The 16606-nt window shown below is 40.9% G+C and overlaps 1 protein-coding gene across 27 annotated transcripts in view; it reads left to right on the forward strand.

The window, feature by feature from the left end:
* The window catches only part of Ttn (titin), a 265404-nt gene that overhangs the window by 197356 nt on the left and 51442 nt on the right, over positions 1–16606 (forward strand). For all 27 annotated transcript variants that reach the window (XM_076866699.2, XM_076866711.2, XM_076866701.2 and 24 more), the window contains 27 exons: positions 428–730; positions 1268–1570; positions 1673–1954; positions 2046–2345; positions 2434–2736; positions 2838–3146; positions 3262–3543; positions 3646–3945; positions 4032–4325; positions 4415–7381; positions 7897–8217; positions 8314–8598; positions 8693–8992; positions 9299–9601; positions 9998–10273; positions 10373–10672; positions 10769–11071; positions 11371–11670; positions 11850–12137; positions 12477–12773; positions 12863–13165; positions 13266–13571; positions 14414–14701; positions 14800–15090; positions 15172–15459; positions 15625–16212; positions 16301–16405. In XM_076866699.2, the coding sequence (XP_076722814.2) occupies positions 428–730; positions 1268–1570; positions 1673–1954; positions 2046–2345; positions 2434–2736; positions 2838–3146; positions 3262–3543; positions 3646–3945; positions 4032–4325; positions 4415–7381; positions 7897–8217; positions 8314–8598; positions 8693–8992; positions 9299–9601; positions 9998–10273; positions 10373–10672; positions 10769–11071; positions 11371–11670; positions 11850–12137; positions 12477–12773; positions 12863–13165; positions 13266–13571; positions 14414–14701; positions 14800–15090; positions 15172–15459; positions 15625–16212; positions 16301–16405 (10785 nt within the window). The remainder of the gene's footprint in view (positions 1–427; positions 731–1267; positions 1571–1672; positions 1955–2045; positions 2346–2433; positions 2737–2837; positions 3147–3261; positions 3544–3645; positions 3946–4031; positions 4326–4414; positions 7382–7896; positions 8218–8313; positions 8599–8692; positions 8993–9298; positions 9602–9997; positions 10274–10372; positions 10673–10768; positions 11072–11370; positions 11671–11849; positions 12138–12476; positions 12774–12862; positions 13166–13265; positions 13572–14413; positions 14702–14799; positions 15091–15171; positions 15460–15624; positions 16213–16300; positions 16406–16606) is intronic.

A 16606-nucleotide genomic window follows, 5' to 3' on the forward strand; every position in this document is an offset into this window, starting at 1 on the left:
AGTCCTGTGTTAACATAATTAATATTTAAATTACATAAAACCATTTCATTCAGCTGTAGTCCTGGGAGCTTTTCAGTTTCAAGCTCCTAAACCTTTTTACTTCTAAACAGCCGTTACTTTAATTGGAGAATTCATGTACTTCCACATTAAAATTCCAACCCCTCCTGTACTGCTCATTGATTGACTCATCACCCAGAAAAAAATTATCTTTTTACCTCTTGGAGAGGAAACAACCCAAAGTGGCCATACCACTCTTCACCCCTCTCCTGTTGCTCCCTCCATCTCATGATTTTTGCATTTTATTCTCCCTTAGACACAAAACCTTAATTTCTTCATAACCATATTTGTCTCCTTTTTAAAAGCAGAGAGTAACACATGTTGAGTTCACTAAAGACAAACTGTTTGAATTTTTTCCTCTTATTTTCAGATGTACCAGGTCCTGTTGGAATACCATTCCTCTCTGACAATCTAACCAATGACTCCTGCAAATTGACATGGTTTTCTCCAGAAGATGATGGAGGTTCTCCAATCACCAACTATGTCATTGAGAAGCGGGAAGCTGACCGCAGAGCTTGGACCCCCGTGACATACACAGTCACGAGACAAAATGCTACTGTCCAGGGTCTCATTCAAGGAAAAGCCTACTTTTTCCGAATTGCAGCTGAAAATATTATTGGCATGGGCCCATTTGTTGAGACACCAACTGCACTTGTCATCAGAGATCCAATAAGTAAGTACAACTTAAAACAAGTTTCATCACCTTACTCATTTAATAAGACCATGGTGACAAAATTTATATATAAATGCCATACATTTCATTTACTTAATAAGCACTTATTAGACAACTTCTCAGAATATGATTTGATAGTATTTTACTAGTTATATGAAAAAAAATTATAGGAATATTTATGATTCATCAAATCCTTTCTGTGTATAACACTCTGATTTTTTTTAAACATTCCACTCAGTAGCTTAAATAGAAACTAAATTATTTTTCTAACCCTAAAACCACCAACTCTGGAGATCTTTCCTAAATTAGTTTTAATGAACCTTTATTTTCTCACTTAATGAAAATTAGAATAAGAAAAATTAAGACAATTAGATTGTATTGGACCCTTTTTAGCTTGCGTAGTCATATGATGAGTCACTTCTGTAATTTATTGAAGCAGATCACTTAATGTTTAAATGCAGTCCTTACAAAGGAGTTTTTACTACATTCTGATACATTCTTAATATGACACATTTTTCTCTGTGTTCATACTTACAGCTGTACCAGAGCGACCTGAAGACCTAGAAGTCAAAGAAGTTACTAAAAATACTGTAACTTTGACTTGGAATCCTCCTAAATATGATGGTGGATCAGAAATCATTAACTATGTCCTAGAAAGCCGGCTCATCGGAACAGAGAAGTTCCACAAAGTTACAAATGACAACTTGCTTAGCAGAAAATACACAGTTAAAGGCTTAAAAGAGGGTGATACCTATGAATACCGTGTCAGTGCTGTCAATATTGTTGGACAAGGCAAGCCATCGTTTTGCACCAAGCCAATCACTTGCAAGGATGAACTGGGTATGTGTCGCCCACAATTTATACTTTGAAAATTGTACATTCATAGAGTTGCCAAAGATATCAGTAAAAGTGACTTTTTTGTTCATTTGTATTAACTTTTAGCTCCCCCAACACTTGACCTGGACTTCAGAGATAAACTCACGGTTAGGGTTGGTGAAGCTTTTGCCCTCACTGGCCGATACTCAGGCAAACCAAAGCCTAAGGTTAGTTGGTTCAAAGATGAAGCTGATGTGCTAGAAGATGAACGTACTCATATAAAGACCACTCCAACAACACTTGCTCTAGAGAAGATCAAGTCCAAACGTTCGGATTCTGGCAAATACTGTGTCGTTGTGGAGAACAGTACAGGCTCCAGGAAAGGTTTCTGTCAAGTTAATGTTGTTGGTAAGTACTGTTTGACAAGGACAATAGACCTTCTGTTCCTTCAAAAGCAGAAGTGGAAACGACACTTTGTGCTCTGATTTCTTTTCTGCAGATCGTCCTGGACCACCAGTAGGACCTGTCATTTTTGATGAGGTAACCAAAGATTACATGGTCATCTCCTGGAAGCCACCTTTAGATGATGGAGGAAGTGAAATCACCAACTACATTATTGAAAAGAAGGAGTTGGGTAAAGATGTTTGGATGCCTGTGACCTCTGCAAGTGCTAAAACAACATGCAAAGTTCCTAAACTGCTTGAAGGAAAAGATTACATTTTCCGTATACATGCTGAAAACCTGTATGGAATAAGTGATCCTCTGGTGTCTGATTCAATGAAAGCCAAAGATCGTTTCAGTATGTATTGTTTCTTTCTGTGGAGTCAATTCTTGATGTAGTTTTAAAAAAATTAACTTCTAACACATTTTGCTAACATTTGTTATAGGAGTTCCTGATGCACCTGATCAACCCATTGTTACAGAAGTCACCAAAGACTCTGCATTAGTAACCTGGAACAAGCCACATGATGGAGGAAAGCCCATCACCAACTACATCCTAGAAAAGAGGGAAACAATGTCTAAACGATGGGCAAGGGTTACCAAAGAGCCTATCCACCCATACACTAAATTTAGGGTTCCTGATCTTCTAGAAGGATGTCAGTATGAATTCCGGGTTTCTGCAGAAAATGAAATTGGTATTGGAGATCCAAGCCCACCATCCAAACCAGTCTTTGCTAGAGATCCAATTGGTATAGTACTGATGCTTCATTTCAGTTTGTTTATGATCCAACATTTTTCTCATCTATGTTCTAATACCTTTCTGGTTTTTCTTTCTTTAATTTTTATGTAGCTAAACCAAGTCCACCAGTGAATCCTGAAGCAGTAGATACAACATGTAACTCAGTTGATCTAACCTGGCAGCCACCACGTCATGATGGCGGGAGCAAGATACTGGGTTACATTGTTGAGTACCAAAAAGTTGGTGATGAAGAGTGGCGAAGAGCCAATCATACTCCTGAGTCGTGTCCTGAAACTAAATATAAAGTCACTGGTCTTCGGGATGGTCAGACCTATAAGTTCAGAGTGTTGGCAGTCAATGAAGCTGGTGAATCAGATCCAGCTTATGTTCCAGAGCCAGTGCTGGTAAAAGACAGACTTGGTGAGTAAAATGTTTTCATCAGCATGTGCAAGGAGAATAGGTGCCTGACTGAATATGCATAATTCTAACATGCATTAACTAATCAAATTTGAATGTGCTGTTCTTTTCATTCTAGAACCCCCTGAGTTGATTCTTGATGCCAACATGGCAAGAGAACAACACATTAAAGTTGGTGATACACTAAGACTGAGTGCCATCATCAAAGGAGTGCCATTCCCAAAAGTCACCTGGAAAAAGGAAGACAGAGAGGCTCCGACTAAAGCACAAATTGATGTTACTCCAGTCGGCAGCAAGCTTGAAATTCGTAATGCTGCCCATGAAGATGGTGGAATTTATTCCTTAACAGTAGAGAACCCAGCTGGTTCCAAAACTGTCTCAGTGAAAGTACTTGTATTGGGTAAGAATTTTAATCCTTATGCCATTAAAAGTATATTTTGATACACCTTTTTCTCTTGTCTGGATTAAATCCTTTTTATAACTATATTTTAACACTTTTCAGACAAACCTGGGCCACCTAGAGATCTGGAAGTCAGTGAAATTAGGAAAGATTCTTGTTACCTTACTTGGAAGGAACCCCTGGATGATGGTGGTTCTGTTGTGACAAACTATGTGGTTGAGAGGAAAGATGTTGCCAGTGCCCAGTGGTCACCTCTTTCAACTACATCAAAGAAAAAGAGTCATTTGGCTAAACATCTTACTGAAGGCAATCAGTATCTCTTCCGAGTAGCTGCTGAGAACCAATATGGACGTGGTCCTTTTGTTGAGACGCCTAAACCCATCAAGGCTGTGGATCCTCTCCGTGAGTTGCTTTCTCTAGATACAAAGTATCATTTAACTGTCTCTGGGAAAACTACTTATTCATCATGACTTTTTTTTTTTTTAAAGATCCCCCAGGGCCACCCAAGGACCTACATCATGTGGATGTTGACAAGACTGAAGTCTCCCTTGTGTGGAATAAACCAGATCGTGATGGGGGCTCTCCAATCACTGGATACTTGGTGGAATATCAAGAAGAAGGTGCTGAGGACTGGATTAAGTTCAAGACTGTGAAAAACTTGGAGTGCGTTGTTACTGGACTACAACAAGGAAAGACCTACAGATTCCGTGTAAAAGCTGAAAATATTGTGGGTCTCGGGCTCCCTGATACAACTATCCCGATAGAATGCCAAGAAAAACTAGGTGATTTTTGGATTGGCATTATTATTTTATTCTTTAAATCTTTTATAGTACAAGAATTGAAATCTAATTTCCTCATGTTTATTTTCCAGTGCCTCCGTCTATAGAGCTAGATGTGAAACTAATTGAAGGGCTTGTGGTAAAAGCTGGAACTACAGTCAGATTCCCTGCTATCATAAGAGGTGTACCTGTTCCTTCTGTAAAGTGGACAACCGATGGGAGTGAGATTAAAACAGATGACCACTACACAGTTGAAACTGACAACTTCTCATCAGTGCTTACCATCAAGAACTGCTTAAGGAAAGACACTGGGGAATATCAAATCACAGTTTCCAATGCAGCTGGCACCAAAACGGTAGCTGTACATCTTACTGTTCTTGATGTTCCTGGACCACCAACAGGCCCTATCCATATTCTAGATGTTACCCCCGAATACATGACTATCTCCTGGCAGCCACCTAAAGATGATGGAGGAAGCCCTGTGATAAATTATATCGTTGAGAAACAAGATACAAGGAAAGACACATGGGGTGTTGTGTCTTCAGGAAGCAGTAAGCTGAAGCTGAAAGTCCCACATCTGCAGAAGGGCTGTGAATACATCTTCCGAGTTAAAGCAGAGAACAAGATGGGTGTTGGTCCTCCCCTTGACTCCACACCTACTGTTGCTAAACACAAGTTCAATCCTCCGTCTCCTCCTGGTAAACCAGTGGTTACCGACATCACAGAAAATGCTGCAACTGTGTCTTGGACCCTGCCAAAATCTGATGGTGGCAGTCCGATAACTGGTTACTACGTGGAACGTCGAGAAATAACTGGAAAGTGGGTGAGGGTCAACAAAACACCAATAGCTGACCTGAAGTTCAGGGTGACTGGACTCTATGAGGGAAACACATATGAGTTTAGAGTGTTTGCTGAAAATCTTGCAGGACTGAGCAATCCATCCCCAAGTTCTGACCCGATAAAAGCTTGCCGGCCCATTAAACCCCCTGGGCCACCTATTAATCCTAAATTGAAAGACAAGAGCAAAGAATGGGCTGACTTGGTGTGGACAAAGCCCCTCAGTGATGGTGGAAGCCCCATTCTAGGATACGTGGTGGAATGTCAGAAACCTGGCACAGCACAGTGGAGCAGGATTAATAAGGATGAACTCATTAGGCAATGTGCTTTCAGGGTACCTGGACTAATTGAAGGAAATGAATACAGATTCCGTATAAAGGCAGCTAACATTGTGGGTGAGGGAGAACCAAGAGAACTAGCAGAATCTGTGCTTGCAAAAGACATCCTCCATCCTCCAGAAGTGGAGCTTGATGTTACTTGTCGTGACGTTATTACCGTCAGAGTGGGCCAGACTATCCACATTCTTGCTCGAGTCAAAGGCAGACCTGAACCTGACATAACTTGGTCTAAGGAAGGCAAAGTGTTGGTCCGAGAAAAGCGGGTTGACATAATTCGTGATCTACCTCGTGTTGAGTTACAAATTAAAGAAGCTGTCAGGGCTGATCATGGCAAGTATATCATCTCAGCCAAGAACAGCAGTGGACATGCCCAAGGCTCAGCCATTGTTAACGTCCTTGACAGACCTGGGCCTTGCCAGAACTTGAGGGTTAGCAATGTAACGAAAGAGAACTGCACAATTTCTTGGGAAAATCCATTAGATAATGGTGGCTCCGAAATAACCAATTTCATAGTAGAATATCGGAAACCAAATCAGAAAGGCTGGTCGATTGTTGCTTCGGATGTCACCAAGAGATCAATCAAGGCTAACCTTTTAGCCAATAATGAATACTACTTCCGAGTTTGTGCAGAGAATAAAGTAGGGGTTGGGCCAACCATTGAAACAAAAACTCCAATTCTGGCCATTAACCCTATTGACAGGCCAGGTGAGCCTGAAAACCTTCATATTGCAGATAAAGGAAAGACATTTGTCTATCTAAAGTGGCGGCGGCCTGATTATGACGGTGGCAGCCCAAATCTATCGTATCATGTTGAGAGAAGGCTGAAGGGTTCTACTGACTGGGAAAGAGTACATAAAGGAAGCATTAAAGAAACCCACTACATGGTTGACAAATGTGTTGAAAACCAAATTTATGAGTTTAGAGTACAGACAAAGAATGAGGGTGGGGAAAGTGATTGGGTAAAGACAGAGGAAGTCGTTGTGAAGGAAGACTTACAGAAACCAGTACTTGATCTGAAATTAAGTGGGGTGCTAACTGTCAAAGCAGGGGACACCATTAGACTTGAGGCTGCAGTTAGAGGCAAACCATTTCCAGAAGTTGCATGGACCAAGGACAAAGATGCTACAGATTTAACAAGATCACCAAGGGTCAAGATTGATACCAGTGCTGAGTCATCTAAATTCTCCCTTACTAAAGCCAAGCGAAGTGATGGTGGTAAATATGTAGTTACAGCAACTAACACAGCTGGCAGTTTTGTGGCCTATGCCACTGTCAATGTTTTAGATAAGCCTGGTCCTGTAAGGAATCTGAAGATTACTGATGTGTCCAGTGATAGGTGTACTGTTCGATGGGATCCACCAGAAGATGATGGTGGCTGTGAAATCCAAAATTATATTCTAGAAAAATGTGAGAGCAAGCGAATGGTTTGGTCCACCTATTCTTCTAATGTCTTGATTCCCAGTGCTACAGTAACACGTCTCATAGAAGGAAATGAATATATTTTCAGAGTCCGTGCAGAAAATAAAATAGGCACAGGGCCTCCAACAGAAAGTAAACCAGTCATAGCAAAAACCAAGTTTGATAGACCTGGTCGCCCTGATCCCCCAGAGGTCACTAAAGTAAGCAAAGAAGAAATGACTGTGGTTTGGAACCCACCTGAATATGATGGTGGAAAGTCTATCACAGGATACTATTTGGAGAAAAAGGAAAAACACGGAGTGCGATGGGTCCCTGTTAACAAAAGTGCAATCCCTGAGAGACGTCTGAAAGTACAGAATCTCCTCCCAGGACATGAATATCAGTTCCGTGTCAAGGCAGAAAATGAAGTTGGAATTGGAGAACCAAGCTTACCATCAAGACCAGTGGTGGCAAAAGACCCCATAGGTAAGATGTTCTTGTTTTTTTCTGATATTATATCAATTCTTAATCTCAAGCACAGAGGTATTAGATAAAGGAGTTAATCCATAATATCAAAACTTTGTTTTAGCCAATATTTTCCCAAATAGGCATTTTAGCAAATCACCAAAAAAACAATGGTAGATTCTAATTTGGAGGGGCGGGTACTGAAGATTGAACTCAGGGGCACTCAACCACTGAGCCACATCCCCAGCCCTACTTTGTATTTTATTTAGAGACAGGGTTGCTTAGCACCTTGCTTTTGCTGAGGTTGGCTTGGAACTCGGGTTCCTCCTGCCTCAGCCTCCTGAGCCCCTGGGATTACAGGCATGTGCCATAGCACCTGGCTTTAATTTTTGAAAAGGAAAATAAGGAGGACTCAGTAATTGAGAAAGTGAATGAACTATTTTCGATTAATTGAGGATTGACTATATAAAACTCCACATTAGAAGATCACTACTTGCAGTTAACCATGTCTACATTTTTATATAATTTATTTTCAGAACCACCTGGTCCACCAACCAATCTCAAAGTAGTTGATACTACCAAAAGTTCCATAACACTTGGATGGGGGAAACCGGTCTATGATGGTGGTGCACCAATTATTGGATATGTTGTGGAAATGAGGCCCAAAAAACCAGATATGTCACCTGATGAAGGCTGGAAAAGGTGCAATGCTGCAGCACAGCTTGTTCGCATGGAATTTACTGTTACCAGCTTGGATGAAAACCAGGAGTATGAGTTCAGGGTGTGTGCCCAAAACCAGGTTGGCATTGGGCGCCCTGCAGAACTAAAGGAGGCTATCAAACCTAAAGAAATCCTAGGTAAGGCTCTCCAGTGGCACTGCTCATTCTCACTTCATTTCTCATGATTTCCCCACATTCAGAAAAGCCAACTAATAATCTTAATGTCATTTGCAGAACCTCCGGAGATTGATTTGGATGCCAGCATGAGAAAACTGGTCATAGTGAGAGCAGGATGCCCTATTCGGCTATTTGCAATAGTAAGAGGGCGACCAGCTCCCAAAGTCACTTGGCGAAAAGTGGGTATCGATAATGTGGTCAGAAAAGGACAAGTTGATCTGGTTGACACCATGGCCTTCCTTGTCATCCCCAATTCTACCCGTGATGACTCTGGAAAATATTCCTTGACACTTGTGAACCCCGCAGGAGAAAAAGCTGTGTTTGTGAATGTCAGAGTACTGGGTAGGTTTCTAAGAAACTTCTTCTTCCCTCTCCAAAAACAAATTAGTAAGGACTCTGATGAGACATGGATGTCTGATTCTCTGGTTCTTTACAGATACTCCTGGACCCGTATCTGATTTAAAAGTTTCAGATGTCACTAAAACATCATGCCATGTGTCCTGGGCCCCTCCTGAAAATGATGGTGGGAGCCAAGTGACTCATTATATTGTGGAGAAACGTGAGGCAGAGAGAAAGACGTGGTCAACTGTTACCCCAGAAGTTAAGAAAACAAGCTTCAACGTAACCAATCTTGTCCCTGGGAATGAGTATTTCTTCAGAGTAACTGCTGTCAATGAGTATGGCCCTGGCGTCCCAACAGACGTCCCCAAACCAGTGCTGGCATCAGATCCTCTAAGTAAGTAATCTCCTTCCTTCCTCCTCCTTACCCCAGACCCCTATTTTAGCAAGATACCAATATAATTTTAACCTACTACTGAAAGGGATTTAACTTATGGAAATTCTAATAGCATAGTAAATATCTAACCCACCCAGGAAAGACTTCTGTAACCTGCCTCATCTTGTACTTTTTTACTTTCAACATGCTGAACTACAGGTTTCATATACTTTGAGGCCAATGACATATTAAAACTACTATGTACATGAACAAAGGAGATTTGATTTGGTTGCCTAGATAATTTTCTAAATCATGTTTTTCTTCTAGGTGAGCCAGATCCCCCAAGAAAACTAGAAGTGACTGAAATGACGAAGAACAGTGCTACGTTAGCCTGGTTACCTCCTCTGCGTGATGGAGGCGCTAAAATTGATGGCTACATCATTAGTTACAGAGAAGAAGAACAGCCTGCAGATCGCTGGACCGAGTATTCTGTTGTAAAAGATCTCAGCCTCGTTGTCAATGGCTTAAAGGAAGGAAAGAAATATAAATTTAGAGTAGTGGCCAGAAACGCTGTTGGAGTCAGCTTGCCAAGAGAAGCCGAAGGAGTATACGAAGCCAAAGAACAATTGTGTAAGTAGTCATTGCTTCATTAATATCATCCGGTAGAAGTTCACTAGTATTTTCTTTGGCTACGTAGACTTTTCTCTTTGAGGAATCTATTTCCAGAAATATTTGGAAAACTGTGGTAACATGTAGTAAATGAATTTTAAATCATGACACAGAACATACATGCACCCATATATATAAAAGAAGTTTCTTGAAACAATACCTTTCCTTAAATATGCCACATCTGTTATTTTCCATTATATTCTATTTCATTCCTTTGGAAAATTTTGGCTCTAATTCAAACATTGATTTGAACCCACTAGGGGTTGCAACACACAATTTGAAAAACATCGGCAGAGCTCCCCACCAAAGAAAACTTGATCCCTCCAAAATTAATGTATTTTCATTTTTTTCTTTTAGTACCACCAAAGGTCCTTATGCCAGAGCAAATTACTATTAAAGCTGGGAAGAAACTCCGAATAGAAGCCCACGTGTATGGAAAGCCTCATCCCACCTGTACATGGAAGAAAGGAGAAGATGAAGTTGTCACATCCAGCCACCTAGCAGTGCACAAAGCAGACAGCTCTTCAATTCTGATCATAAAAGATGTTACTAGGAAAGACAGTGGTTACTATAGCCTGACAGCAGAGAACAGCTCTGGGACAGACACTCAGAAAGTCAAAGTTATAGTCATGGGTAGGTTAAGTATAAGCCAAATGGCCACTGAAATGTGAAGACCAGAAACATTCTTTCCTACCAAATCCTATTCTTACACTTTCTTCTTGGTTCACACAGATGCACCTGGACCCCCTCAGCCTCCATTTGACATTTCGGACATAGATGCGGATGCCTGCTCCCTGTCCTGGCACATCCCTCTAGAAGATGGAGGCAGTAACATCACCAATTACATAGTGGAGAAATGTGATGTTAGCCGCGGGGACTGGGTCACAGCTCTAGCTTCAGTCACAAAAACCTCCTGCAGGGTTGGAAAACTGATCCCAGGCCAGGAGTATATCTTCCGGGTCCGTGCTGAGAATCGATTTGGTATTTCAGAGCCTCTCACATCTCCAAAGATGCTTGCTCAGTTCCCATTTGGTATGTATTTTTTTCAGAGAGAAAAAAAAATAATTGTTTTCTTTCTAGTCTGTAACTTAAAACAGAAACGGGCATTTTCCTTGTCTTCATCTCCAGGTGTTCCTAGTGAACCAAAGAATGCACGAGTCACTAAAGTCAACAAAGACTGCATATTTGTTGCATGGGACAGGCCAGACAGCGATGGAGGGAGCCCCATCACTGGTTACCTGATTGAACGCAAAGAAAGAAATAGCTTGCTGTGGGTGAAAGCTAATGATACTCTTGTCAGGTCAACTGAATATCCTTGTGCTGGCCTTGTGGAAGGTCTTGAGTATTCATTCAGAATCTATGCCCTAAACAAAGCTGGTTCCAGCCCACCCAGCAAACCAACAGAATACGTAACTGCGAGAATGCCAGTGGGTGAGTATTTTTTTCAATATTGTAGAGGCACATTTAAATCTTGGGGCCTCTGAAGATTACTAATTTTCTAGAATAGCCCCCCTCCCACTGCCCCATCTTTTGTCATGAAAGTCTACTGTATATAACTCTCTTTGAAGCATATAGCAAAGACTCAAGAGCTTCCTGTGGGGAGGATTATTAAAATGGGATGACTGTCATCCTGTTGAGTTTGTTTCTTAGCTACAAAGGTGATAATGTGAACTATGGGTTTAAACTTCTGCAAAGAAGATATATGCTGAGATGATCTCTTTTGGTTTTAGATCCTCCTGGGAAACCTGAAGTTATTGATGTTACCAAAAATAGTGCATCCCTCATTTGGGCCCGCCCCAAGCATGATGGAGGCAGCAAAATCATCGGCTATTTCGTAGAAGCTTGCAAACTTCCTGGTGATAAGTGGGTCCGGTGCAATACTACACCTCACCAGATTCCCCAGGAAGAATACACAGCTACTGGCTTAGAAGAGAATGCTCAGTACCAATTTAGAGCAATTGCCAGGACTGCAGTAAACATTAGCCAGCCTTCTGAACCCTCGGACCCAGTGACTATCCTTGCAGAGAATGGTAAGATTCCATTGCATATTATAGGCAAAGATGTACAACATTCATGACATTAATTTCTTCTGATAAAATGCTAAGTCTACACATGCAGGAAAAAAAAGAAAAATAAAATAATAGATATTTTTATACAACACTATATATTTTCACATACATGAACTCCTTTTCATCTCATTTCTTTCCAGTTCCTCCCAGGATAGACCTGAGTGTGGAGATGAAATCTTTGCTTACTGTGAAAGCAGGAACCAATGTTTGCTTGGATGCTACTGTTTTTGGTAAACCAATGCCAACAGTTTCTTGGAAGAAAGATGGGACACCACTAAAACCAGCAGAAGGCATAAAGATGGCCATGAAGCGGAACCTGTGCACCTTGGAGCTATTCAGTGTGAACCGGAAGGACTCAGGAGACTACACCATCACTGCTGAAAATTCAAGCGGTTCCAAATCAGCTACCATTAAGCTTAAAGTATTAGGTAACTAAAGCATTTAATTAGAATCCTGCACTTAGCTTTGGTTAACAAGATGCAATAAGATTTACAAAGTAATATGTGAGAAAATTATATATCCTACTATGTATTTCCTAAGCACAGAATTAATCTTATCTCAGAATAGTGTTTTAGAGCTGAGAAGAATATTAGAAACCATATGTTCCAGGTACCTAATTTTACATATGTGGAAACAGATTCTAGAAAATTAAGCAACTTTAAGGTCACAGAGGAAGTTAATGACATAAAGACCGCAGCTCAGGTCTTCAGACTTCTAATCTGTATGGAAGTAGAAAAACTTCACTTTTATTCCTAATTTTTTTTTAGATAAGCCTGGTCCTCCAGCATCCGTTAAAATCAACAAAATGTATTCAGATCGTGCAATGCTTTCTTGGGAACCTCCTCTTGAAGACGGAGGCTCAGAAATCACCAACTATATTGTTGACAAACGTGAAACCAGCAGGCCCAACTGGGCTCAAGTCTCTGCCACTGTGCCCATCACCAGCTGCAGCGTGGAGAAACTTATAGAGGGCCATGAGTATCAGTTCCGCATCTGCGCGGAAAATAAATACGGAGTGGGTGATCCAATCTTCACTGAGCCAGCAATTGCTAAAAACCCATATGGTAAGAACATTTTCCTGTAGTTTTTCCTTTTCCTTTTTAAAAATTACCTGTTAAGCCTGAGAAATTAACTTTTCAATCAATCCCTGCAGACCCACCTGGACGCTGTGATCCTCCTGTCATCAGCAACATAACCAAAGACCATATGACAGTCAGCTGGAAACCACCAGCAGATGATGGCGGTTCACCCATCACTGGCTACTTGGTTGAAAAGCGAGAAACTCAGGCAGTTAACTGGACAAAGGTCAACAGAAAACCTGTCATTGAAAGAACAATAAAAGCAACGGGTCTTCAAGAAGGTACCGAGTACGAGTTCCGAGTTACAGCTATAAATAAAGCTGGACCAGGCAAACCCAGTGATGCATCCAAAGCTGTTTATGCTCAGGATCCTCTGTGTAAGTCTACGTGAGAGTTCCATATGTGTGTTCTAATCAGCATTAAACAACTGGGAAGGAAATTTTTACTAAAGTTTTCCATTTTTGTTTTTTTCCTCAGATCCACCTGGCCCACCAGCTTTCCCTAAAGTATATGATACAACCCGGAGCTCCGTGAGTCTCTCCTGGGGCAAGCCAGCCTATGACGGTGGTAGCCCTATCATCGGTTATCTCGTTGAAGTCAAACGAGCTGACTCTGATAACTGGGTGAGGTGCAATTTACCAGAGAAACTACAGAAAACACGCTTTGAGGTTACTGGCCTGATGGAAAACACGGAATATCAGTTCCGTGTGTATGCTGTTAACAAGATTGGATTCAGTGACCCCAGCGATGTGCCAGATAAACACTGCCCCAAGGACATCTTAAGTAAGTATGACCAGGAGAAATACATAGGGCTTTTCTCATTAACCGTATTCTAGGTGGGAGACTAGAACTGTTATATATTTATTTATGAGCTTTAGCTTTGGTAATTCCAGAAGTACATTTTAGGAGAGCTAGGTGGGTACTTCATGGTATCATAGAACAGGCCAAAGGAAATGCAAGGTGATTTGTGGTTCTAAAAGGTTTTTTTGTATACACATGAAAATTTCATGTCTTCAAAGGAATATGGAATGTAGGAATTTTATTCTGAAAATAAAGAGGATGTTTTTTAACTTAATGAACTATTATCATTCTCATGGTTTTCATTTACACTTCTAATCCAACCTCTCTCTAAGAATATTACTGGCAGACTATCCATCTTAAATTCCCTGCCCCTTGTTCTTCCTAGTTATTCTCTGTAACAATTCCCTTTTAGTTACCTGGTATCATATTTCATCCACTTTTTACTTTTCTTCATACACTGAAATAATAAAAGGAATCAGGGTATATGGCAGAGTACCCTCACTGAATACAAGAAAAACCAAAAATGGAATAGAGCCAATGACCACCCACCTACTTTCTTTAGTATACATAGAGTTTGAGGGTTCACGAAAAGAGGAAATATAGATCCCCCAAGGAATTTTTTGTTGAGGCTAAAACATATTGGAAAATGGAAGGGCCAACAATGGGTACAAAATATTGAAATAGTTATGAAGATGACATTAAAGATGTTCAAAAGAGTAATAAATAATTTTAGAAATTTATAAGTGATAAGGTCAGTCCATGGAAATCTTTTGAGCATTAATATTTTTTTTCACCAAATCTTTCTCCACCCCCAAATTAAATAGTTCCACCTGAGGGAGAACTTGATGCTGAATTAAGGAAGACACTCATATTACGTGCTGGAGTTACAATGAGACTCTATGTACCAGTAAGAGGACGTCCACCTCCCAAGATTACTTGGTCGAAGCCCAATGTCAACCTAAGGGAAAGGATTGGACTGGACATAAAGTCAACTGACTTTGACACTTTCTTACGCTGTGAAAACGTAAACAAATATGATGCTGGAAAATACATCTTAACTCTAGAGAACATCTGTGGTAAAAAGGAATATACCATTGTAGTGAAAGTGCTTGGTAAGTCTATTTGGAAAAAAAAAAAGAATCATATGTTTAAAACTACAGCTTCTGTATCTTTTATATATTCATTTCTTACTTACCCATTACTTATCCAGATACCCCTGGGCCACCTGTCAATGTGACTGTTAAGGAAGTATCCAAAGACTCTGCTTATGTTACCTGGGATCCTCCCATTATCGATGGTGGAAGTCCCATCATAAACTACGTGGTAGAAAAACGTGATGCAGAAAGGAAGTCCTGGTCCACAGTGACAACTGAGTGCTCAAAAACAAGCTTCAGAGTACCCAACTTGGAGGAAGGAAAGTCCTACTTCTTCAGGGTGTTTGCTGAAAATGAGTATGGCATCGGTGATCCCGGTGAAACACGAGACGCCGTGAAAGCTTCTGGTGAGCAAATGAACCACAGCTCCACCGACATCCAACCTTGGTTATTTGGGGCTTAGCCTCATCATTTCTCTTTTGCTTTAGAAACCCCTGGACCAGTTGTGGACCTGAAAGCATTGTCTGTCACCAAGTCATCTTGTACCATTGGCTGGAAAAAGCCTCGTACTGATGGTGGAAGTCGAATTACTGGATATGTAGTTGATTTCCTGACAGAAGAAAATAAGTGGCAACGTGTTATGAAATCATTAAGCCTGCAGTACTCCACAAAAGATCTGACTGAAGGGAAGGAATATACCTTCAGAGTGAGTGCTGAAAATGAAAATGGAGAAGGAACCCCCAGTGAAATCACTGTCGTGGCAAAGGACGATGTCGGTAAGCTTCTCCCTCTACATCTTCATTTTCTCTTTACTATCATCAAAAGTGTGTCCTTGAGCCCTAACCACTAGCCTATCAAGCAAATCCTTTAAAATCTATAATGATCCGAAAGAGTTAATTGCCTGGTCTCAAAAATAACAATTCATCTCTGCTGTTTTACAGTGGCTCCTGATCTTGACTTAAAGGACCTACCTGATCTGTGCTACTTGGCTAAAGAAAACAGCAACTTCCGTCTTAAGATTCCCATAAAGGGCAAGCCAGCACCATCAGTATCCTGGAAGAAAGGGGAAGATCCTCTGGCAACTGACACAAGAGTCAGTGTTGAGTCATCTGCAGTTAACACAACTCTTGTAGTGTATGACTGCCAAAAATCTGATGCTGGAAAATACACAATCACACTCAAGAATGTTGCTGGCACAAAGGAAGGAACCCTCTCCATAAAAGTTGTTGGCAAGCCTGGCATCCCTACTGGACCAATCAAATTTGATGAAGTCACAGCAGAAGCCATGACCTTAAAGTGGGGTCCTCCAAAGGATGATGGAGGTTCTGAAATCACCAACTATATCCTGGAGAAGAGAGATTCTGTAAACAACAAGTGGGTGACGTGTGCCTCAGCTGTCCAGAAAACCACCTTCAGAGTAACCAGACTTCATGAGGGTATGGAATATACCTTCAGGGTCAGTGCTGAAAATAAATATGGTGTAGGAGAAGGCCTGAAGTCAGAGCCAATAGTGGCTAAACATCCATTTGGTAAGTGCCTCAAGGCTAAAAACAAAGCAACACATGGTCTTGTGGAGGTTCCCTGTTCATAAATCTTGTACTATGTACTTTCTTCTAGATGTGCCTGATGCTCCCCCACCTCCCAATATTGTGGATGTTAGACATGATTCAGTCTCTCTGACTTGGACTGACCCCAGAAAAACGGGTGGATCTCCGATTACAGGTATTTCATTTGCTCTTATCCCACAGGTTTTATACCAATGTTCCTTCCAAATATTTCCCTAAAAACTAGATGACTGTGTGCTCATTCACAGCACAAAGTACATATACAATAATGTATTTTTCTTTCATCATATGTGGCTAATGTTTAATTTCATTGAAAACCTCCTAATATAACAGTTAATAAGGTCTTTCTTTGTGATAT

Source organism: Callospermophilus lateralis, chromosome 9 (assembly GCF_048772815.1).
Source record: "Callospermophilus lateralis isolate mCalLat2 chromosome 9, mCalLat2.hap1, whole genome shotgun sequence".
Taxonomy (NCBI): Eukaryota; Metazoa; Chordata; class Mammalia; order Rodentia; family Sciuridae; genus Callospermophilus; species Callospermophilus lateralis.